Source organism: Oncorhynchus nerka, linkage group LG25 (genome assembly GCF_034236695.1).
Source record: "Oncorhynchus nerka isolate Pitt River linkage group LG25, Oner_Uvic_2.0, whole genome shotgun sequence".
In the NCBI taxonomy this organism is placed as follows: Eukaryota; Metazoa; Chordata; class Actinopteri; order Salmoniformes; family Salmonidae; genus Oncorhynchus; species Oncorhynchus nerka.
The window spans coordinates 4908500-4932845 of NC_088420.1; the positions used below are offsets into that span (position 1 = coordinate 4908500).

The 24346-nt window shown below is 44.5% G+C and overlaps 1 protein-coding gene across 1 annotated transcript in view; it reads right to left on the reverse strand.

Annotated features, from left to right (window-relative positions):
• LOC115127709 (sushi, nidogen and EGF-like domain-containing protein 1) overlaps window positions 1–24346 on the reverse strand; it is a 197406-nt gene continuing 173060 nt past the window's right edge. Inside the window, exons 25-33 of the mRNA XM_065009494.1 lie at window positions 19897–20175; window positions 17298–17445; window positions 16486–16568; window positions 14042–14152; window positions 8165–8281; window positions 5088–5175; window positions 3068–3150; window positions 2939–2966; window positions 1–2821 (exon numbers count right to left, since the gene is read on the reverse strand). Of these exons, the coding sequence (XP_064865566.1) occupies window positions 2941–2966; window positions 3068–3150; window positions 5088–5175; window positions 8165–8281; window positions 14042–14152; window positions 16486–16568; window positions 17298–17445; window positions 19897–20175 (935 nt within the window). The 3' untranslated portion in view covers window positions 1–2821; window positions 2939–2940. The remainder of the gene's footprint in view (window positions 2822–2938; window positions 2967–3067; window positions 3151–5087; window positions 5176–8164; window positions 8282–14041; window positions 14153–16485; window positions 16569–17297; window positions 17446–19896; window positions 20176–24346) is intronic.

Consider the following 24346-nt stretch of genomic DNA (forward strand, 5'->3'; position numbering starts at 1 on the left):
TAACATTTTGTAACATTTTTAATTATTAAAATATTCACCTACAAAACAGCCTATAAACACTATTTACATGATAGCTAGCAGTGATGTTGGTTTAGAGTACTGATTACTGAACATGTTTTTTGGCTAAGAGGTAAAACAGTTACATTTATTGTTAAATCAATCGATACAGATTTTAAAATAGGGTTGCTTGTGAGGAAACAGACAATATACACATTTCCCTGAGCAGAGGGACTAAACTGCCAATACAGTGGGGCAAAAAAGTATTTAGTCAGCCACCAATTGTGCAAGTTCTCCCACTTAAAAAGATGAGAGAGGCCTGTCATTTTTTTCATAGGTACACTTCAACTATGACAGACAAAATGAGAAAAAAAAATCCAGAAAATCACATTGTAGGATTTTTAAATGAATTTATTTGCAAATTATGGTGGAAAATAAGTATTTGGTCACCTACAAACAAGCAAGATTTCTGGCTCTCACAGACCTGTAACTTCTTCTTTAAGAGGCTCCTCTGTCCTCCACTCGTTACCTGTATTAATGGCACCTGTTTGAACTTGTTATCAGTATATAAGACACCTGTCCACAACCTTAAACAGTCACACTCCAAACTCCACTATGGCCAAGACCAAAGAGCTGTCAAAAGACACCAGAAACAAAATTGTAGACCTGCACAAGGCTGGGAAGACTGAATCTGCAATAGGTAAGCAGCTTGGTTTGAAGAAATCAACTGTGGGAGCAATTATTGGGAAATGGAAGACATACAAGACCACTGATAATCTCCCTCGATCTGGGGCTCCAAGCAAGATTTCACCCCGTGGGGTCAAAATGATCACAAGAACGGTGAGCAAAAATCCCAGAACCACACGGGGGGACCTAGTGAATGACCTGCAGAGAGCTGGGACCAAAGTAACAAAGCCTACCATCAGCAAGGGCATTGAAGATGAAACGTGGCTGGGTCTTTCAGCATGACAATGATCCCAAACACCCGCCCGTGCAACGAAGGAGTGGCTTCGTAAGAAGCATTTCAAGGTCCTGGAGTGGCCTAGCCAGTCTCCAGATCTCAACCCCATAGAAAATCTTTGGAGGGAGTTGAAAGTCCGTGTTGCCCAGCAACAGCCCCAAAACATCACTGCTCTAGAGGAGACCTGCATGGAGGAATGGGCCAAAATACCAGCAACAGTGTGTGAAAACCTTGTGAAGACTTACAGAAAACGTTTGACCTCTGTCATTGCCAACAAAGGGTATATAACAAAGTATTGAGATAAACTTTTGTTGATGACCAAATACTTATTTTCCACCATAATTTGCAAATAAATTCATTAAAAATCCTACAATGTGTTTTTCTGGATTTTTTTTCTCATTTTGTCTGTCATAGTTGAAGTGTACATATCATGAAAATTACAGGCCTCTCTCATCTTTTTAAGTGGGAGAACTTGCACAATTGGTGGCTGACTATGTGCCCCACTGTATGTGAGACATGAGGTATGTATAATGTTTTGATTTTACACAGGTGTGAACTGTTTATGGTACATTTGTCATCCGTCATGAGTGAAAATTCTGTTTAAAAAAAATATGACATAGAATAGTTAGAAATGATTGATGATTCTGGGGCCAAATCTCATTGATGGTTGTAGGGGTCAATCATGTTCCACTTGTTAGCTTCCTCCAAATCCTCATTCAAGCTACGGCTACATCAGGTCAACCTCTGGGCAACATGGGTCATCCAATAGGTCAATCTCTGGGCAACATGGGTCATCCAATAGGTCAATCTCTGGGCAACATGGGTCATCCATTAGGTCAATCTCTGGGCAACATGGGTCAACATGGGTCATCCATTAGGTCAATCTCTGGGCAACATGGGTCATCCAATAGGTCAATCTCTGGGCAACATGGGTCAACATGGGTCATCCAACAGGCCAATCTCTGGGCAACATGGGTCATTCAACAGGCCAATCTCTGGGCAACATGGGTCATTCAACAGGCCAATCTCTGGGCAACATGGGTCAACATGTGTCATCCAACAGGCCAATCTCTGGGCAACATGGGTCAACATGGGTCATCCAATAGGCCAATCTCTGGGCAACATGGGTCAACATGGGTCATCCAACAGGCCAATCTCTGGGCAACATGGGTCATTCAACAGGCCAATCTCTGGGCAACATGGGTCAACATGGGTCATCCAACAGGCCAATCTCTGGGCAACATGGGTCATCCAACAGGCCAATCTCTGGGCAACATGGGTCATTCAACAGGCCAATCTCTGGGCAACATGGGTCAACATGTGTCATCCAACAGGCCAATCTCTGGGCAACATGGGTCAACATGGGTCATCCAATAGGTCAATCTCTGGGCAACATGGGTCAACATGGGTCATCCAACAGGCCAATCTCTGGGCAACATGGGTCATCCAACAGGCCAATCTCTGGTCAACATGGGTCATCCAACAGGCCAATCTCTGGTCAACATGGGTCATCCAACAGGCCAATCTCTGGTCAACATGGGTCATCCAATAGGCCAATCTCTGGGCAACATGGGTCATCCAACAGGCCAATCTCTGGGCAACAAGGGTCATCATGGGTCATCCAACAGGCCAATCTCTGGGCAACATGGGTCATCCAACAGGCCAATCTCTGGGCAACATGGGTCAACATGGGTCATCCAACAGGCCAATCTCTGGGCAACATGGGTCATCATGGGTCATCCAACAGGCCAATCTCTGGTCAACATGGGTCATCCAACAGGCCAATCTCTGGGCAACATGGGTCAACATGGGTCATCCAACAGGCCAATCTCTGGGCAACATGGGTCATCCAAGATTAGCTTTCTGAAAGTAGAAAATATCAATTTTATTTGAACTGAAACCAAAGCAAATTGTATTACATTTTAAATTAAATATCTATATTTCAGTAGATTGCTCATTGTAATGTCTGTTTTTACCAACCATTAATGTTGTCTGTTAGTTCTTCTGTCTGTCCAAACGGAGAATAATGACATGTGAAAACAACAATATGATTGTATTAAAGCCAATAATTACTTCATTCAGGTGACCGAACTGTTCAATCAAACTCACTGGGGCTTTTCTTGGGAAGCAGTGGTGGTCCACAGATCTCTCGATAGCAAATATCCTGCTGGACTTTATACGTTATTTTATACCTGGGGGGGGGGGGGGTACAAAGGGGGAAAAATAGCTTATCTACTAAACATACAAAGTACATATAAATACTGATTATTCAACATGCTTCTTGTAGGGATGAAACCCATTTACAGTTATACTAGTACTATATTTAACAGGTGTCAGTGTTTTTACAGTATCCCTTCCTTCCCTAGGTACCCCTGTCCCTAACTGGGTTCAAATCAGGGAAGACGCATCCCTTCCTTCCCTAGGTACCCCTGTCTCTTACTGGGTTCAAATCAGGGAAGACGCATCCCTTCCTTCCCTAGGTACCCCTGTCTCTTACTGGGTTCAAATCAGGGACGACGCATCCCTTCCTTCCCTAGGTACCCCTGTCTCTTACTGGGTTCAAATCAGGGAAGACGCATCCCTTCCTTCCCTAGGTACCCCTGTCTCTTACTGGGTTCAAATCAGGGAAGACGCATCCCTTCCTTCCCTAGGTACCCCTGTCTCTTACTGGGTTCAAATCAGGGAAGACGCATCCCTTCCTTCCCTAGGTACCCCTGTCTCTTACTGGGTTCAAATCAGGGAAGATGCATCCCTTCCTTCCCTAGGTACCCCTGTCTCTTACTGGGTTCAACTCAGGGAAGACGCATCCCTTCCTTCCCTAGGTACCCCTGTCTCTTACTGGGTTCAAATCAAGTCTCCTGAGGGATCTCCTCCCAGACCTGGACCAAAGCATCCGCCAACTCCTGAACAGTCTGTGGTGCAACGTGGTGTTGGTGGATGGAGCGAGACATGATGTCCCAGATGTGCTCAATCGGATTCAGGTCTGGGGAACGGGCGGGCCAGTCCATAGCATCAATGCCTTCCTCTTGCAGGAACTGCTGACACACTCCAGCCACATGAGGTCTAGCATTGTCTTGCATTAGGAGGAACCCAGAGCCAACCGCACCAGCATATGGTCTCACAAGGGGTCTGAGGATCTCATCTCGGTACCTAATGGCAGTCAGGCTACCTCTGGCGAGCACATGGAGGGCTGGGCGGTCCCCCAAAGAAATGCCACCCCACACCATGACTGACCCACCGGCAAACCGGTCATGCTGGAGGATGTTGCAGGCAGCAGAACGTTCTCCACGGCGTCTCCAGACTCTGTCACGTCTGTCACATGTGCTCAGTGTGAACCTGCTTTCACCTGTGAAGAGCACAGGGCGCCAGTGGCGAATTTGCCAATCTTGGTGTTCTCTGGCAAATGCCAAATGTCCTGCACGGTGTTGGGCTGTAAGCACAACCCCCACCTGTGGACGTCGGGCCTTCATACCACCCTCATGGAGTCTGTTTCTGACTGTTTTAGCAGACACATGAACATTTGTGGCCTGCTGGAGGTCATTTTGCAGGGCTCTGGCAGTGCTCCTTCTGCTCCTCCTTGCACAAAGGCGGAGGTAGCGGTCCTGCTGCTGGGTTGTTCCCCTCCTACGGCCTCCTCCACGTCTCCTGGTGCACTGGCCTGTCTCCTGGTAGCGCCTCCATGCTCTGGACACTACGCTGACAGACACAGCAAACCTTCTTGCCACAGCTCGCCTTGATGTGCCATCCTGGATGAGCTGCACTACCTGAGCCACTTGTCACGTCTCATGATACCACTAGAGTGAAAGCACCGCCAGCATTCAAAAGAGACCAAAACATCAGCCAGGAAGCATAGGAACTGAGAAGTGGTCTGTGGTCCCCACCTGCAGAACCACTCCTTTATTGGGGGTGTCTTGCTAATTGCCTATAATTTCCACCTGTTGTCTATTCCATTTGCACAACAGCATGTGAAATGTATTGTCAATCAGTGTTGCTTCCTAAGTGGACAGTTTGATTTCACAGAAGTGTGATTGACTTGGAGTTACATTGTGTTTGTTTAAGTGTTCCCTTTATTTTTTTGAGCAGTGTAGAAACATGCAGAGGAAGTCCGCGTCCACTGTTTGACACTCACAGGTAATGGCAGACTTCACCCACCCAGATGGGCACGCTCTTGGTTTCAGAGTAGAGGCGGGTACACGGGTGGGGCACTCGCTGGCAGACTGCAGACAGACGTGGTCGCAGCAGGACAAAGACAAAACACAGATATGTGTTAAAGCACTGAGAGGAGAGGTTCTGAAGGAAGAGGCCGTTAAAAAGGCTGTTAAATATGACACGAGGGATTGAGGAGAAGACAAAGGAAGGAAGAAAGAGGGAGAGAGGTACATATGGTGGGAGAGTGATAGGGAGGGGGGATTTGGTTAGAGGAAGAGGGAGAGAGAGGGAGGAAGAGGGAGAGAGGGACATAAGGAGGGAGAGAGGGACATAAGGGGGGAGAGTGATAGGAAGGGAGGGATTTGGTCAAAGGAAGAGAGAGAGAGAGAGGGAGGAAGAGGGAGAGAGGGACAAGGAGGGAGAATGATAGGGAGGGATTTGGTATGAACAGAAAGAGAGAGGAAGGAAGAGAGAGAGAGAGAGAGAGAGAGAGAGAGAGAGAGAAAGAGAAGATGCAGATTAAGGGAGAGAGGGATTTGGTTTGAGGAAGAAAGAAAGAAAGAGAGAGAGAGAGAAAAAGAGAGAGAGCGAGAGAGAGAGAGAGCGAGAGAGAGCGAGAGAGAGAAGGTGAAATAGAGGGAGAGCGAGAAGGTGAAAGAGAGGGAGAGAGAGATTTGTTCTGAGGAGAGAGAGAGAGAGAGAGAGAGAGAGAGAGAGAGAGAGAGAGAGAGAGAGCGAGAGAGACAGGGGGATTTAGCCTGAGAAGGAGTGAGAGAGAGGAGAGATAGGGAGGGTGGAATTTGGCACTCCTCCCTAGTGATTGATGGTTTTAGGAAAGAAATGTTTCAACAGTTTGACTGAGGGTGTTTAGACGTAGAAATGTACAGTACAGAGCCCCACATTTGTATGTGTCTTATTACACACAATACAGACAAATAGAATGTATTTACAAAAGTCACCTTGTTCGAGAGAGATTTACACGGTTATTGAAATGTTATGCCAGGGTAGGCCCTACACGAAAACACAGACCTTATTTTAACTGTTTCTAAGATCCTCTATGGGGGGAAAAAGAATGGTGGAAAAAAAACAGATTGGAACCATTTCCCTGTTTGACCGCTAGGTTTTATGGGAATTATGACTCATACTGTGATACTCTATTAAAAAGAGAAGTGGGCTGTGTGTGTGTGTGTGTGTGTGTATGTGTGTGTGTGTGTGTGTGTGTTTGTGTGTGTGTGATCTCCTACATTGCTGCAGCTTAACACCTTGCGTTACTGGTGAACGTGATTGGACAAGTTCAAACCAAAGGCAAAGCTTGTATTTCAAAATAATCTATTTAGTTTTGAAGTGCTTTGTACCTGAATGGTGATATTATAGTTATGTTATGACTTGCAAAGTTCTATTTTCTATGTGAGGATGTTGCTGGGTAGTTATGGTGCTGGGTAGTTATGGTGTTAGGTAGTTATGGTGCTGGGTAGTTATGGTGCTGGGTAGTTATGGTGCTGGGTAGTTATGGTGCTCTAGTTATGGTGCTGGGTAGTTCTGGTAGTTATGGGGTTGGGTAGTTAGTTATGGTGCTGGGTAGTTATGGATCTGGGTAGTTATGGTGTTAGGTAGTTATGGTGCTGGGTAGTTATGGTGCTGGGTAGTTATGGTGTTGGGTAGTTATGGATCTGGGTAGTTATGTTGCTGGGTAGTTATGGTGCTGGGTAGTTCTGGTGCTGGGTAGTTCTGGTGTTGGGTAGTTATGGTGCTGGGTAGTTATGGTGCTGGGTAGTTATGGTGTTAGGTAGTTATGGTGTTGGGTAGTTATGGTGCTTAGGTAGTTATGGTGTTGGGTAGTTATGCTGGGTGTTAGGTTAGTTATGGGGTTGTAGTTATGGTGCTGGGTAGTTATGGTGTTAGGTAGTTATGGTGTTGGGTAGTTATGGTGTTAGGTATGGTGCTGGGTAGTTATGGGGTTGGGTAGTTATGGTGTTGGGTAGTTATGGTGTTAGGTAGTTATGGTGTTGGGTAGTTATGGTGCTGGGTAGTTATGGGGTTGGGTAGTTATGGTGTTAGGTAGTTATGGTGCTGGGTAGTTATGGTGCTGGGTAGTTATGGTGTTGGGTAGTTATGTTGCTGGGTAGTTATGGTGCTGGGTAGTTATGGGGTTGGGTAGTTATGGTGTTAGGTAGTTATGGTGTTGGGTAGTTATGGTGCTGGGTAGTTATGGTGCTGGGTAGTTATGGTGCTGGGTAGTTATGGTGTTGGGTAGTTATGGTGCTGGGTAGTTATCGTGCTGGGTAGTTATGGTGCTGGGTAGTTATGGTGTTGGGTAGTTATGGTGCTGGGTAGTTATGGGGCTGGGTAGTTATGGGGCTGGGTAGTTATGGTGCTGGGTAGTTATCGTGCTGGGTAGTTATGGTGCTGGGTAGTTATGGTGCTGGGTAGTTATGGGGCTGGGTGGTTATGGTGCTGGGTAGTTATGGTGCTGGGTAGTTATGGTGCTGGGTAGTTATGGTGCTGGGTAGTTATGGTGTTGGGAAATGATGTCCTCCTATGAGGAAGACATCTGAATCTATTTTTTCTGACAGCCCAAGACAGCTGATCTGAGAGGAAATGCAGTTGTTCTATGCCAAACTAGGAAAAAAAATGGATCTTCGGCTGTCCCCAACCGTTTTGGGTTCCAGGTAAAACCATTTTTGGATTCCATGTAGAACTCCCTGTGGAAATGGTTCAATTTTATTTTTATTTTTGAGTCATTTAGCAGATACTCTTATCCAATAGTGAGTACATACATTTCTCATCCTTTTTTTCCTGTACTGGCCACCCGTGGGAATCGAACCCACAACCCTGTACTGGCCACCCGTGGGAATCGAACCCACAACCCTCGCCACGCTCTACCATCTGAGCTACATGTAACCCAAAACAGTTCTACTTGGAACCAAAAGGATTCTACCTGGAACCAACAAGGTTCTTTAAAGGGTTTTCCTATGCGGGACAGCTAAGTGGGGTGTATGACACTCCAATGTCAATGTGTCGTGTGGTTGAGACCAAGACAGAAGGCCATGAACTCACACAGCTCACACTGCCTGCCCTTGAATCCGGCTACGCAGTCGCAGATGTAGGAGTCGCCGCCCTTCGCACACGTACCCCCGTTCAGGCAGGGCAGACTCTGGCAGTCCTGGGACGACTCTGAAACACAGCAGCTGCTGTCAGGACCCCGAGTTAAGTGGAGCCCAGCAGACAAACCACCAGCTCAGGTTTCACTAAGGCTGCCTGCTATCCAAATTCAACCTATTCTCTTTTTAGAGCACAACTTTTGACCAGAGCCCGTTGGGTAGAGCCCTATGGGTAGTCCTATGGGTAGAGTCCTATGGGTAGTCCTATGGGTAGAGTCCTATGGGTAGTCCTATGGGTAGTCCTATGGGTAGAGACCTATGGGTAGAGACCTATGGGTAGAGACCTATGGGTAGTCCTGTGGGTAGAGTCCTATGAGGTTCCCCTGTGGGTAGATCCCTGTGGGTAGAGTCCTGTGGGTAGAGTCCTATGGGTAGAGACCTTTTGGTTTCCCTATGGGTAGATTCCTATGGTAGAGCCCTACGGGTTTCCCTATGGGTAAATTCCTATGGGTAGAGCCCTATTGGTTTCCCTATGGGTAGAGTCCCATGGGTAGAGTCATATTGGTTTCCCTATGGGTACAGTCCTATGGGTAGAGTCCTATGGGTACTGTCCTATGGGTAGAGTTCTATGGGTAGAGACCTTTTGGTTTCCCTATGGGTACAGTCCTATGGCTCGAGTCCTATGGGTAGAGACCTATGGGTAGAGCCCTATGGGTTTCCCTAATGGTCAAGTCCTATGGGTAGAGACCTATGGGTAGAGCCCTATGGGTTTCCCTAATGGTCAATTCCTATGGGTAGAGCCCTATGGGTTTCACTAATGGTCGAGTCCTATGGGTAGAGTCCTATGGGTAGAGTCCTATGGGTAGAGTCCTATGGGTTTCCCTAATGGTCGAGTCCTATGGGTAGAGCCCTATGGGTAGAGTCCTATGGGTAGAGTCCTATGGGTAGAGTCCTATGGGTAGAGTCCTATGGGTTTCCCTAATGGTCGAGTCCTATGGGTAGAGTCCTATGGGTAGAGTCCTATGGGTAGTCCTATGGGTAGAGACCTATGGGTAGAGACCTATGGGTAGAGACCTATGGGTAGTCCTATGGGTAGAGCCCTATGGGTAGATTCCTATGGGTAGAGCCCTATGAGGTTCCCTTGTGGGTAGAGTCCTGTGGGTAGAGTCCTATGAGGTTCCCCTGTGGGTAGATCCCTGTGGGTAGAGTCCTGTGGGTAGAGTCCTATGGGTAGAGACCTTTTGGTTTCCCTATGGGTAGATTCCTATGGTAGAGCCCTACGGGTTTCCCTATGGGTAAATTCCTATGGGTAGAGTCATATTGGTTTCCCTATGGGTACAGTCCTGTGGGTAGAGTCCTATGGGTAGAGCCCTGTGGGTAGACCCCTATGGGTAGAGTCCTATGGGTAGAGTCCTATGAGGTTCCCCTATGGGTAGAGCCCTATGGGTAGAATCCTATGGGTTTCCCTATGGGTACAGTCCTATGGGTACAGTCCTATGGGTACCGTCCTATGGGTAGAGTCCTATGAGGTTCCACTATGGGTAGAGTCCTATGGGTTTCCCTATGGGTACAGTCCTATGGGTAGAGTCCTATGGGTTCCCCTATGGGTATAGTCCTATGAGTAGAGTCAATTGGGTAGAGTCATGTGGGTAGAGTCCTATGGGTAGAGTCCTGTGGGTAGAGTCCTGTGGGTAGAGTCCTGTAGGTAGAGTCCTATGGGTAGATTCCTGTGGGTAGAGTCCTATGGGTATCCCTATGGGTCAGAGTCCTGTGGGTAGAGTAATATGGGTAGAGTCCTATGGGTAGAGTCCTGTGGGTAGAGTCCTGTGGGTACAGTCCTATGGGTAGAGTCCTATGGGTACTGTCCTATGGGTAGAGTTCTATGGGTAGAGACCTTTTGGTTTCCCTATGGGTACAGTCCTATGGCTCGAGTCCTATGGGTAGAGACCTATGGGTAGAGCCCTATGGGTTTCCCTAATGGTCAAGTCCTATGGGTAGAGACCTATGGGTAGAGCCCTATGGGTTTCCCTAATGGTCAATTCCTATGGGTAGAGCCCTATGGGTTTCACTAATGGTCGAGTCCTATGGGTAGAGTCCTATGGGTAGAGTCCTATGGGTAGAGTCCTATGGGTTTCCCTAATGGTCGAGTCCTATGGGTAGAGCCCTATGGGTAGAGTCCTATGGGTAGAGTCCTATGGGTAGAGACCTATGGGTGTAGCCCTATGGGTAGAGCCTCATGGGTAGAGCCTTGTGGGTAGAGTCTTATGAGGTTCCTCTATGGGTATAGCCTATGAGTAGAGTCCTATGGGTAGAGCCCTATGGGTAGAGACCTATGGGTAGAGTCCTGTTGGTAGAGCCCTGTGGGTAGAGACCTATGGGTAGAGTCCTGTTGGTAGAGCCCTGTGGTAGATTCCTGAGGGTAGAGCCCTTTGGGTAGAGCTCTGTGGGTAGAGCCCTGTGGGTAGAGCCCTGTGGGTTGAGCCCTGTGGGTAGAGTCCTATGAGGTTCCCCTATGGGTAGAGTCCTATGAGTAGAGTCCTATGAGTAGAGCCCTGTGGGTAGAGCCCTATGGGTAGAGTCCTGTGGGTAGAGTCCTATGGGTAGAGCCCTGTGGGTAGACCCCTATGGGTAGAGTCCTATGGGTAGAGTCCTATGAGGTTCCCCTATGGGTAGAGCCCTATGGGTAGAATCCTATGGGTTTCCCTATGGGTACAGTCCTATGGGTACAGTCCTATGGGTACCGTCCTATGGGTAGAGTCCTATGAGGTTCCACTATGGGTAGAGTCCTATGGGTTTCCCTATGGGTACAGTCCTATGGGTACAGTCCTATGGCTCGAGTCCTATGGGTAGAGACCTATGGGTAGAGCCCTATGGGTTTCCCTAATGGTCAAGTCCTATGGGTAGAGACCTATGGGTAGAGCCCTATGGGTTTCCCTAATGGTCAATTCCTATGGGTAGAGCCCTATGGGTTTCACTAATGGTCGAGTCCTATGGGTAGAGTCCTATGGGTAGAGTCCTATGGGTAGAGTCCTATGGGTAGAGTCCTATGGGTAGAGACCTATGGGTGTAGCCCTATGGGTAGAGCCTCATGGGTAGAGCCTTGTGGGTAGAGTCTTATGAGGTTCCTCTATGGGTATAGCCTATGAGTAGAGTCCTATGGGTAGAGCCCTATGGGTAGAGACCTATGGGTAGAGTCCTGTTGGTAGAGCCCTGTGGTAGATTCCTGAGGGTAGAGCCCTTTGGGTAGAGCTCTGTGGGTAGAGCCCTGTGGGTAGAGCCCTGTGGGTTGAGCCCTGTGGGTAGAGTCCTATGAGGTTCCCCTATGGGTAGAGTCCTATGAGTAGAGTCCTATGAGTAGAGCCCTGTGGGTAGAGCCCTATGGGTAGAGTCCTGTGGGTAGAGTCCTATGGGTAGAGCCCTGTGGGTAGACCCCTATGGGTAGAGTCCTATGGGTAGAGTCCTATGAGGTTCCCCTATGGGTAGAGCCCTATGGGTAGAATCCTATGGGTTTCCCTATGGGTACAGTCCTATGGGTACAGTCCTATGGGTACCGTCCTATGGGTAGAGTCCTATGAGGTTCCACTATGGGTAGAGTCCTATGGGTTTCCCTATGGGTACAGTCCTATGGGTAGAGTCCTATGGGTGGGTATAGTCCTATGAGTAGAGTCAATTGGGTAGAGTCATGTGGGTAGAGTCCTATGGGTAGAGTCCTGTGGGTAGAGTCCTGTGGGTAGAGTCCTGTAGGTAGAGTCCTATGGGTAGATTCCTGTGGGTAGAGTCCTATGGGTATCCCTATGGGTCAGAGTCCTGTGGGTAGAGTAATATGGGTAGAGTCCTATGGGTAGAGTCCTGTGGGTAGAGTCCTGTGGGTAGAGTCCTGTGGGTAGAGTCCTGTGGGTAGAGTCCTATAAGGTTCCCCTGTGGGCCCTGGTCAAAGTAATCCCCTTTAAAGCGGTCTCTCATGTCTCTCATTCTCTCATGTTTCTCATGTCTCTCATTCTCTCATGTTTCTCATTCTCGCTGCAATACATTGCTATTGTAAAGCTTGGTTGACATTCCCTTCATCCTCCTCATTGCCAGCTACAGTCCTGTGGCCAGAAGATCAATGATCCATCGCTGTATATATGGAGACGTAATAATTAACATACTGTTTCTATTGAGTGGCTCCTATAGGAGAAGATTAGCATAGATTAGCATAGATCAGCATAGATTAACATATATTAACATAGCTTCCATGTGGCAGACCTCCCATTAACACTGACTGGTGCTAGGAGATGTAAAGAATGCTGTACTTTCCATATGGACCCAGTTACAGACGAGAGGGTTCCATATCTGGCATCTTAACTACACCACAACTCTGTCCTGCATGACAGATTATACTGTAGCGACCAACACCAAGGCCACCTCGTCAAGAGGTTCCCATCTCCCGCTGGGTGGCTACGGCGTTGAGTTGACCACTTTTGACCTGCTATTTTAACATTTTTATTTTATTTTTTAAATCTTTTTAAAAATTCACTGCAATTTCCTACGGAATACAGGACCACCAGAATACCTACCATATACAGGACCACCAGAATACCTACCATATACAGGACCACCAGAATACCTACCATATACAAGACCATCAGAATACCTACCATATACAAGACCACCAGAATACCTACCATATACAAGCCCACCAGAATACCTACCATATACAAGACCACCAGAATACCTACCATATACAAGACTACCAGAATACCTTGCATATATAGTACAAGACCACCAGAATACCTACCATATACAAGACCATCAGAATACCTACCATATACAAGACTACCAGAATACCTACCATATATAGTACAAGACCACCACAATACCTACCATATACAGGACCACCAGAATACCTACCATATACAGGACCACCAGAATACCTACCATATACAAGACCATCAGAATACCTACCATATACAGGACCACCAGAATACCTACCATATACAAGCCCACCAGAATACCTACCATATACAAGACCACCAGAATACCTACCATATACAAGCCCACCAGAATACCTACCATATACAAGCCCACCAGAATACCTACCATATACAAGCCCACCAGAATACCTACCATATACAAGCCCACCAGAATAACTACCATATACAAGACCACCAGAATACCTACCATATACAAGCCCACCAGAATACCTACCATATACAAGACCACCAGAATACCTACCATATACAAGACTACCAGAATACCTTGCATATATAGTACAAGACCACCAGAATACCTACCATATACAAGACCATCAGAATACCTACCATATACAAGACTACCAGAATACCTACCATATATAGTACAAGACCACCAGAATACCTACCATATACAAGACCACCAAAATACCTACCATATACAAGACCACCAGAATACCTACCATATACAAGACCATCAGCATACCTACCATATACAAGACCACCAGAATACCTACCATATATAGTTCAAGAACACCAGAATACCTACCATATACAGGACCACCAGAATACCTACCATATACAAGACTGCCAGAATACCTACCATATATAGTACAAGACCACCAGAATACCTACCATATACAAGACCACCAGAATACCTACCATATACAAGACCACCAGAATACCTACCATATATAGTACAAGACCACCAGAATACCTACCATATACAAGACCACCAGAATACCTACCATATACAGGACCACCAGAATACCTACCATATACAGGACCACCAGAATACCTACCAAATACAGGACCACCACAATACCTAACATATACAGGACCACCAGAATACCTACCATATACAGGACCACCAGAATACCTACCAGGTTTTCTCTTGGACTCCTCCTCTTCCTCCTTCCTCTGGATCTCTAGTGCAAGGCTGATTTTATTGGTTGTCTCCTCCATCCTCTCTAGCTGAATGGGGGGCTCGGGTTCTGCGAGGCAGAATCAAAGAGGTATTGATTCATACCACCATTCAGTACAAATGTACTGCTGGTCTACGTGAATGTTAAAATGTACCACATCATGCTGAAGATTAGCACCTAAAGATGCTATGTGCTGGTTATACCTGGTTATACCTGGTTATAACAACACTTACTAGTGTCACCTGGCTGGTTATACCTGGTTATACCTGGTTATAACAACACTTACTAGTGTCACCTGGCTGGTTATACCTGGTTATAACAACACTTACTAGTGTCACCTGGCTGGTTATACCTGGTTATACCTGGTTATAACAACACTTACTAGTGCCACCTGGCTGGTTATACCTGGTTATAACAACACTTACTAGTGTCACCTGGCTGGTTATACCTGGTTATAACAACACTTACTAGTGTCACCTGGCTGGTTATACCTGGTTATACCTGGTTATAACAACACTTACTAGTGTCACCTGGCTGGTTATACCTGGTTATACCTGGTTATAACAACACTTACTAGTGCCACCTGGCTGGTTATACCTGGTTATAACAACACTTACTAGTGCCACCTTGCTGGTTATACCTGGTTACTAGTGCCACCTGGCTGGTTATACCTGGTTATAACAACACTTACTAGTGCCACCTGGCTGGTTATACCTGGTTATAACAACACTTACTAGTGTCACCTGGCTGGTTATACCTGGTTATACCTGGTTATAACAACACTTACTAGTGCCACCTGGCTGGTTATACCTGGTTATAACAACACTTACTAGTGTCACCTGGCTGGTTATACCTGGTTATACCTGGTTATAACAACACTTACTAGTGTCACCTGGCTGGTTATACCTGGTTATAACAACACTTACTAGTGCCACCTGGCTGGTTATACCTGGTTATAACAACACTTACTAGTGTCACCTGGCTGGTTATACCTGGTTATAACAACACTTACTAGTGCCACCTGGCTGGTTATACCTGGTTATAACAACACTTACTAGTGCCACCTGGCTGGTTATACCTGGTTATACCTGGTTATAACAACACTTACTAGTGCCACCTGGCTGGTTATACCTGGTTATAACAACACTTACTAGTGCCACCTGGCTGGTTATACCTGGTTATAACAACACTTACTAGTGTCACCTGGCTGGTTATACCTGGTTATAACAACACTTACTAGTGCCACTTGGCTGGTTATACCTGGTTATACCTGGTTATAACAACACTTACTAGTGCCACCTGGCTGGTTATACCTGGTTATAACAACACTTACTAGTGTCACCTGGCTGGTTATACCTGGTTATACCTGGTTATAACAACACTTACTAGTGTCACCTGGCTGGTTATACCTGGTTATAACAACACTTACTAGTGCCACCTGGCTGGTTATACCTGGTTATAACAACACTTACTAGTGTCACCTGGCTGGTTATACCTGGTTATAACAACACTTACTAGTGCCACCTGGCTGGTTATACCTGGTTATAATAACACTTACTAGTGCCACCTGGCTGGTTATACCTGGTTATAACAACACTTACTAGTGTCACCTGGCTGGTTATACCTGGTTATACCTGGTTATAACAACACTTACTAGTGCCACCTGGCTGGTTATACCTGGTTATAACAACACTTACTAGTGCCACCTGGCTGGTTATACCTGGTTATAACAACACTTACTAGTGTCACCTGGCTGGTTATACCTGGTTATAACAACACTTACTAGTGCCACCTGGCTGGTTATACCTGGTTATACCTGGTTATAACAACACTTACTAGTGCCACCTGGCTGGTTATACCTGGTTATAACAACACTTACTAGTGTCACCTGGCTGGTTATACCTGGTTATAACAACACTTACTAGTGTCACCTGGCTGGTTATACCTGGTTATAACAACACTTACTAGTGCCACCTGGCTGGTTATACCTGGTTATAACTGGTTATAACAACACTTACTAGTGCCACCTGGCTGGTTATACCTGGTTATAACAACACTTACTAGTGTCACCTGGCTGGTTATACCTGGTTATAACAACACTTACTAGTGTCACCTGGCTGGTTATACCTGGTTATAACAACACTTACTAGTGCCACCTGGCTGGTTATACCTGGTTAAACCTGGTTATAACAACACTTACTAGTGCCACCTGGCTGGCTATACCTGGTTATACCTGGTTATAACAACACTTACTAGTGTCACCTGGCTGGTTATACCTGGTTATACCTGGTTATAACAACACTTACTAGTGTCACCTGGCAGGTTATACCTGGTTATAACAACACTTACTAGTGCCACCTGGCTGGTTATACCTGGTTAAACCTGGTTATAACAACACTTACTAGTGCGGTGTCTGATGGCCTTTCTGGGCAGTTTGGAGAACTTAGCTGTTATCTTCCCTCTACCATCAATCAGCTCTGTGTATCTAGAAGAAAACAAACAAACAAAATGATGGTAAGCACTTTTACAGAGACAGACAGACTGAGACAGACAGACAGACAGACAGACAGACAGACAGACAGACAGACAGACAGACTGACAAATAGAGCCTGAGACAGACAGACAGACAGACAGACAGACAGACAGACAGACAAATAGAGCCTGAGACAGACAGACAGACTGACAAATAGAGCCTGAGACAGACAGACAGACAGACAGACAGACAGACAGACAGACAGACAGACAGACAGACAGACAGACAGACAGACAGACAAATAGAGCCCGAGATAATTAACCTTGAATTGTCTCTTTTAACACTAAATAGGTAGGTTTCAACTCAGCATTCCAATATATTTCTGCAATAAGTGTGAAACACTGCACTCTAGTGTCTTATTCCTAGTGATAGTTTGAGACAAAAACCAACACCGCAGTACAAGGCTTTTAAAACATTTACCCAACCCACTATACAACCAGCCCAATGCTGGTTGGTGGCATACCCGGACATCTCTTCAGAGTGCTCTATCTCCCCAGTCACCCCCAGGTCCTGAGTGAGTCTCTCCCTCCCTCCCTCCCTCCCTCCCTCCCTCCCTCACTCCCTCCCTCTTACCTGGGCATCTCTTCAGAGAGCTCTCTCTCTCCAGCCACCCCCAGGTCCTGAGTGAGTCTCTCTCTCCCTCCCTCCCTCCCTCCCTCCTCCCTCCCTCCCTCCTCTTACCTGGGCATCTCTTCAGAGAGCATTCTCTCTCCAGCCACCCCCAGGTCCTGAGGTTCAGACGGGGCTAGTGTATGACTCACAGGGGTTCCCTGGCCCACGACAGACGGTCTCCCCCTCGTCCTCCCTCCCCATCGTTCCTCCATCGATACTGGTGATTCAGAGGAAACACACAAAGAGAAAGAGATGGATTATGGGTAGAGTCCTATGAGGTTCCCCTGTGGGTAGAGTCCTATGGGTAGAGTCTATTTGTGAGAGCCCAAGGTAAAGTTCATTGATCATGATCATGTAGTGATAGAGTATATATTATCTACCTCACTTGCTTTGGCAATGTTAACACATGTTTCCCATGCCAATAAAGCCCTTGAATTGAATTGAATTAAATTGAAATCAATTTAATCAAATCAAATATATTTTTATAAAGCCCTTTTTCTATATCAGCAGTTGTCACAAAGTGCTTTACAGATACCCAGCCTAAAACCGCAAAGACCAAGCAGAAGCACAGTGGCTAGGAAAAACTCCCTAGAAGGCAGGAACCTATACCCAGCCTAAAACCACAAAGACCAAGCAGAAGCACAGTGGCTAGGAAAAACTCCCTAGAAGGCAGTAACCTATACCCAGCCTAAAACCACAAAGACCAAGCAGAAGCACAGTGGCTAGGAAAAACTCCCTAGAAGGCAGGAACCTATACCCAGCCTAAAACCGCAAAGACCAAGCAGAAGCACAGTGGCTAGGAAAAACTCCCTAGAAGGCAGGAACCTATACCCAGCCTAAAACCGCAAAGACCAAGCAGAAGCACAGTGGCTAGGAAAAACTCCCTAGAAGGCAGGAACCTATACCCAGCCTAAAACCACAAAGACCAAGCAGAAGCACAGCGGCTAGGAAAAACTCCCTAGAAGGCAGGAACCTATACCCAGCCTAAAACCGCAAAGACCAAGCAGAAGCACAGCGGCTAGGAAAAACTCCCTAGAAGGCAGGAACCTATACCCAGCCTAAAACCGCAAAGACCAAGCAGAAGCACAGCGGCTAGGAAAAACTCCCTAGAAGGCAGGAACCTATACCCAGCCTAAAACCACAAAGACCAAGCAGAAGCACAGCGGCTAGGAAAAACTCCTAGAAGGCAGGAACCTATACCCAGCCTAAAACCACAAAGACCAAGCAGAAGCACAGCGGCTAGGAAAAACTCCCTAGAAGGCAGGAACCTATACCCAGCCTAAAACCACAAAGACCAAGCAGAAGCACAGCGGCTAGGAAAAACTCCCTAGAAGGCAGGAACCTATACCCAGCCTAAAACCACAAAGACCAAGCAGAAGCACAGCGGCTAGGAAAAACTCCCTAGAAGGCAGGAACCTATACCCAGCCTAAAACCACAAAGACCAAGCAGAAGCACAGCGGCTAGGAAAAACTCCCTAGAAGGCAGGAACCTATACCCAGCCTAAAACCACAAAGACCAAGCAGAAGCACAGCGGCTAGGAAAAACTCCCTAGAAGGCAGGAACCTATACCCAGCCTAAAACCACAAAGACCAAGCAGAAGCACAGTGGCTAGGAAAAACTCCCTAGAAGGCAGGAACCTATACCCAGCCTAAAACCACAAAGACCAAGCAGAAGCACAGTGGCTAGGAAAAACTCCCTAGAAGGCAGGAACCTATACCCAGCCTAAAACCACAAAGACCAAGCAGAAGCACAGTGGCTAGGAAAAACTCCCTAGAAGGCAGGAACCTATACCCAGCCTAAAACCACAAAGACCAAGCAGAAGCACAGTGGCTAGGAAAAACTCCCTAGAAGGCAGGAACCTATACCCAGCCTAAAACCACAAAGACCAAGCAGAAGCACAGTGGCTAGGAAAAACTCGCTAGAAGGCAGGAACCTATACCCAGCCTAAAACCACAAAGACCAAGCAGAAGCACAGTGGCTAGGAAAAACTCCCTAGAAGGCAGGAACCTATACCCAGCCTAAAACCACAAAGACCAAGCAGAAGCACAGTGGCTAGGAAAAACTCCCTAGAAGGCAGGAACCTATACCCAGCCTAAAACCACAAAGACCAAGCAGAAGCACAGTGGCTAGGAAAAACTCCCTAGAAGGCAGGAACCTATACCCAGCCTAAAACCACAAAGACCAAGCAGAAGCACAGTGGCTAGGAAAAAAACTCCCTAAAACCACAAAGAAGGCAGTGGGAACCTATACCCAGCCTAAAACCACAAAGACCAAGCAGAAGCACAGTGGCTAGGAAAAACTCCCTAGAAGACAGGAACCTATACCCAGCCTAAAACCACAAAGACCAAGCAGAAGCACAGTGGCTAGGAAAAACTCCCTAGAAGGCAGGAACCTATACCCAGCCTAAAACCACAAAGACCAAGCAGAAGCACAGTGGCTAGGAAAAACTCCCTAGAAGGCAGGAACCTAGGAAGAAACCTAGAGAGGAACCAGACTCAGAGGGCTTTCTGTCCAAGAGGACTGAAACAGACAAAAACAAGACCCAGATCGTAAAAGTTTTTGAGTTGATTCCTGTCTCATTCTGGTGTGTCCCCCCCCAGAGTAATAACAATGTGAAATGTCAGTCCTATAGAAATGGGCATGTTATAGTGGCAACAGAACACTCACATGTGGTGAAGGCCAGGTGCTGTGGTACGCTGTGAATCTGTTCCTGTCCCGTGTTCCTAACAGCCGTGAGAGCTAGGTGGTAGTGCTGTCCCGGAGAAAGCTCTCTCAGGGTATACGTCTCTAACTTCCCATTGGGTAGGAAGCGACTCCGGGTGCTCAGGCCTCGCGTCACATTGACCACGAAGCCGTCTGGCAGGTTCCTGGGATGGTGGTCCCACGTCACCAGGGCAGAGTTGGAGGTCACATGTGCCAAAGACAGGTTCTGAGGGGGGAGGGGCCCTACGGGAAGGGGGGGGTCAATGTCATCAGGATAGCCAGAACAGAACAGAACAGTACTCAATAACCATAGTTTACTCATCACATTTTCTTAATTAATCAGTTATACTTGATTTGAGATGGTCAAAGTTTTCAGGATGGGATAAATTCAGGATAGGATAAATTCAGGATGGGATAAATTCAGGATGGGTTAAATTCAGGATGGGATAAATTCAGGATGGGTTAAATTCAGGATGGGATAAATTCAGGATAGGTTAAATTCAGGATGGGATGAATTCAGGATAGGTTAAATTCAGGATGGGATAAATTCAGGATAGGACAAATTCAGGATGGGATAAATTCAGGATAGGTTAAATTCAGGATGGGTTAAATTCAGGATGGGATGAATTCAGGATAGGTTAAATTCAGGATGGGATGAATTCAGGATAGGTTAAATTCAAGATGGGATAAATTCAGGATGGGTTAAATTCAGGATGGGATAAATTCAGGATGGGATAAATTCAGGATGGGATGAATTCAGGATGGGACAAATTCAGGATGGGATAAATTCAGGATGGGTTAAATTCAGGATGGGATGAATTCAGGATGGGACAAATTCAGGATGGGATAAATTCAAGATAAGATAAATTCAGGAGAAACTCACAATAAACAAGGGATGCATTTCTAACTATGTTACACCAGCACAGAGAGGGTATGCAGTCTATAGTTTAACTCTCTGTACAGTCTATAGTTTAACTCTCTGTACAGTCTATAGTTTAACTCTCTGTACAGTCTATAGTTTAACTCTCTGTACAGTCCATAGTTTAACTCTCTGTACAGTCCATAGTTTAACTCTCTGTACAGTCTATAGTTTAACTCTCTGTAGAGTCAGTCTATAGTTTAACTCTCTGTACAGTCTATAGTTTAACTCTCTGTACAGTCTATAGTTTAACTCTCTGTACAGTCCATAGTTTAACTCTCGGTAGAGTCAGTCTATAGTTTAACTCTCTGTACAGTCTATAGTTTAACTCTCTGTACAGTATATAGTTTAACTCTCTATACAGTATATAGTTTAATTCTCTGTACAGTCTATAGTTTAACTCTCTATACAGTATATAGTTTAACTCTCTATACAGTCTATAGTTTAACTCTCTGTACAGTCTATAGTTTAACTCTCTATACAGTATATAGTTTAATTCTCTGTACAGTCCATAGTTTAACTCTCTGTACAGTCTACAGTTTAACTCTCTGTACAGTCTATAGTTTAACTCTCTGTACAGTCTATAGTTTAACTCTCTGTACAGTCTACAGCAGTTTAATTATCTGTACAGTCTATAGTTTAACTCTCTATACAGTCTATAGTTTAACTCTCTATACAGTCTACAGCAGTTTAATTATCTGTACAGTCTATAGTTTAACTCTCTGTACAGTCCATAGTTTAACTCTCGGTAGAGTCAGTCTATAGTTTAACTCTCTGTACAGTCTATAGTTTAACTCTCTGTACAGTATATAGTTTAACTCTCTATACAGTATATAGTTTAATTCTCTGTACAGTCTATAGTTTAACTCTCTATACAGTATATAGTTTAACTCTCTATACAGTCTATAGTTTAACTCTCTGTACAGTCTATAGTTTAACTCTCTATACAGTATATAGTTTAATTCTCTGTACAGTCCATAGTTTAACTCTCTGTACAGTCTATAGTTTAACTCTCTGTACAGTCTATAGTTTAACTCTCTGTACAGTCTACAGCAGTTTAATTATCTGTACAGTCTATAGTTTAACTCTCTATACAGTCTATAGTTTAACTCTCTATACAGTCTACAGCAGTTTAATTATCTGTACAGTCTATAGTTTAACTCTCTGTACAGTCTATAGTTTAACTCTCTATACAGTCTATAGTTTAACTCTCTGTACAGTCTATAGTTTAACTCTCTATAGAGTCAGTCTATAGTTTAACTCTCTGTACAGTCTATAGTTTAACTCTCTATAGAGTCAGTCTATAGTTTAACTCTCTATACAGTCCATAGTTTAACTCTCTGTACAGTCTATAGTTTAACTCTCTATACAGTCTATAGTTTAACTCTCTGTACAGTCTATAGTTTAACTCTCTATACAGTCCATAGTTTAACTCTCTGTACAGTCTATAGTTTAACTCTCTATAGAGTCAGTCTATAGTTTAATTATCTGTACAGTCTATAGTTTAACTCTCTGTACAGTCCATAGTCTGTACAGTCTATAGTTTAAATAGAGTCAGTCTAGTTTAACTCTCTATACAGTCTATAGTTTAACTCTCTGTACAGTCTATAGTTTAACTCTCTGTACAGTCTATAGTTTAACTCTCTATACAGTCTATAGCAGTTTAACTCTCTGTACAGTCCATAGTTTAATTACAGTCTAGCAGTACAGTCTATAGTTTAACTCTGTACAGTCTATAGTTTAACTCTCTATAGTCTATAGTTTAACTCTCTACAGTCTACAGTTTAACTCTCTATACAGTCTATAGTTTAACTCTCTGTACAGTCTATAGTTTAACTCTCTATACAGTATATAGTTTAATTCTCTGTACAGTCTATAGTTTAACTCTCTGTACAGTCTATAGTTTAACTCTCTGTACAGTCTATAGTTTAACTCTCTATACAGTCTATAGTTTAACTCTCTATACAGTCTATAGCAGTTTAACTCTCTATAGAGTCAGTCTATAGTTTAACTCTCTGTACAGTCTATAGTTTAACTCTCTGTACAGTCTACAGTTTAACTCTCTGTACAGTCTATAGTTTAACTCTCTGTACAGTCTATAGTTTAACTCTCTGTACAGTCTACAGCAGTTTAATTATCTGTACAGTCTATAGTTTAACTCTCTATACAGTCTATAGTTTAACTCTCTATACAGTCTACAGCAGTTTAATTATCTGTACAGTCTATAGTTTAACTCTCTGTACAGTCTATAGTTTAACTCTCTATACAGTCTATAGTTTAACTCTCTGTACAGTCTATAGTTTAACTCTCTATAGAGTCAGTCTATAGTTTAACTCTCTGTACAGTCTATAGTTTAACTCTCTATAGAGTCAGTCTATAGTTTAACTCTCTATACAGTCCATAGTTTAACTCTCTGTACAGTCTATAGTTTAACTCTCTATACAGTCTATAGTTTAACTCTCTGTACAGTCTATAGTTTAACTCTCTATACAATCCATAGTTTAACTCTCTGTACAGTCTATAGTTTAACTCTCTATAGAGTCAGTCTATAGTTTAATTATCTGTACAGTCTATAGTTTAACTCTCTGTACAGTCCATAGTTTAACTCTCTGTACAGTCTATAGTTTAACTCTCTATAGAGTCAGTCTATAGTTTAACTCTCTATACAGTCTATAGTTTAACTCTCTGTACAGTCTATAGTTTAACTCTCTGTACAGTCTATAGTTTAACTCTCTATACAGTCTATAGCAGTTTAACTCTCTGTACAGTCCATAGTTTAACTCTCTGTACAGTCTATAGCAGTTTAACTCTCTATACAGTCTATAGTTTAACTCTCTGTACAGTCTATAGTTTAACTCTCTATACAGTCTATAGTTTAACTCTCTATACAGTCTATAGTTTAACTCTCTATACAGTCTATAGTTTAACTCTCTGTACAGTCTATAGTTTAACTCTCTATACAGTATATAGTTTAATTCTCTGTACAGTCTATAGTTTAACTCTCTGTACAGTCTATAGTTTAACTCTCTATACAGTCTATAGTTTAACTCTCTATACAGTCTATAGCAGTTTAACTCTCTATAGAGTCAGTCTATAGTTTAACTCTCTGTACAGTCTATAACTCTCTGTACAGTTTAACTCTCTGTACAGTCTATAGTTTAACTCTCTATACAGTCTATAGTTTAACTCTCTATACAGTCTATAGCAGTTTAACTCTCTATAGAGTCAGTCTATAGTTTAACTCTCTGTACAGTCTATAGTTTAACTCTCTGTACAGTCTATAGTTTAACTCTCTGTACAGTCTATAGTTTAACTCTCTGTACAGTCTATAGTTTAACTCTCTGTACAGTCTATAGTTTAACTCTCTGTACAGTCTATAGTTTAACTCTCTGTACAGACTACAGCAGTTTTCTAATTTGAGCGGCCATGTTAAGGTGTCTCGTCTCCAGGTTATTTGATTTGTTTGGTGGACTATTTATGTGAGGATGGGGATTT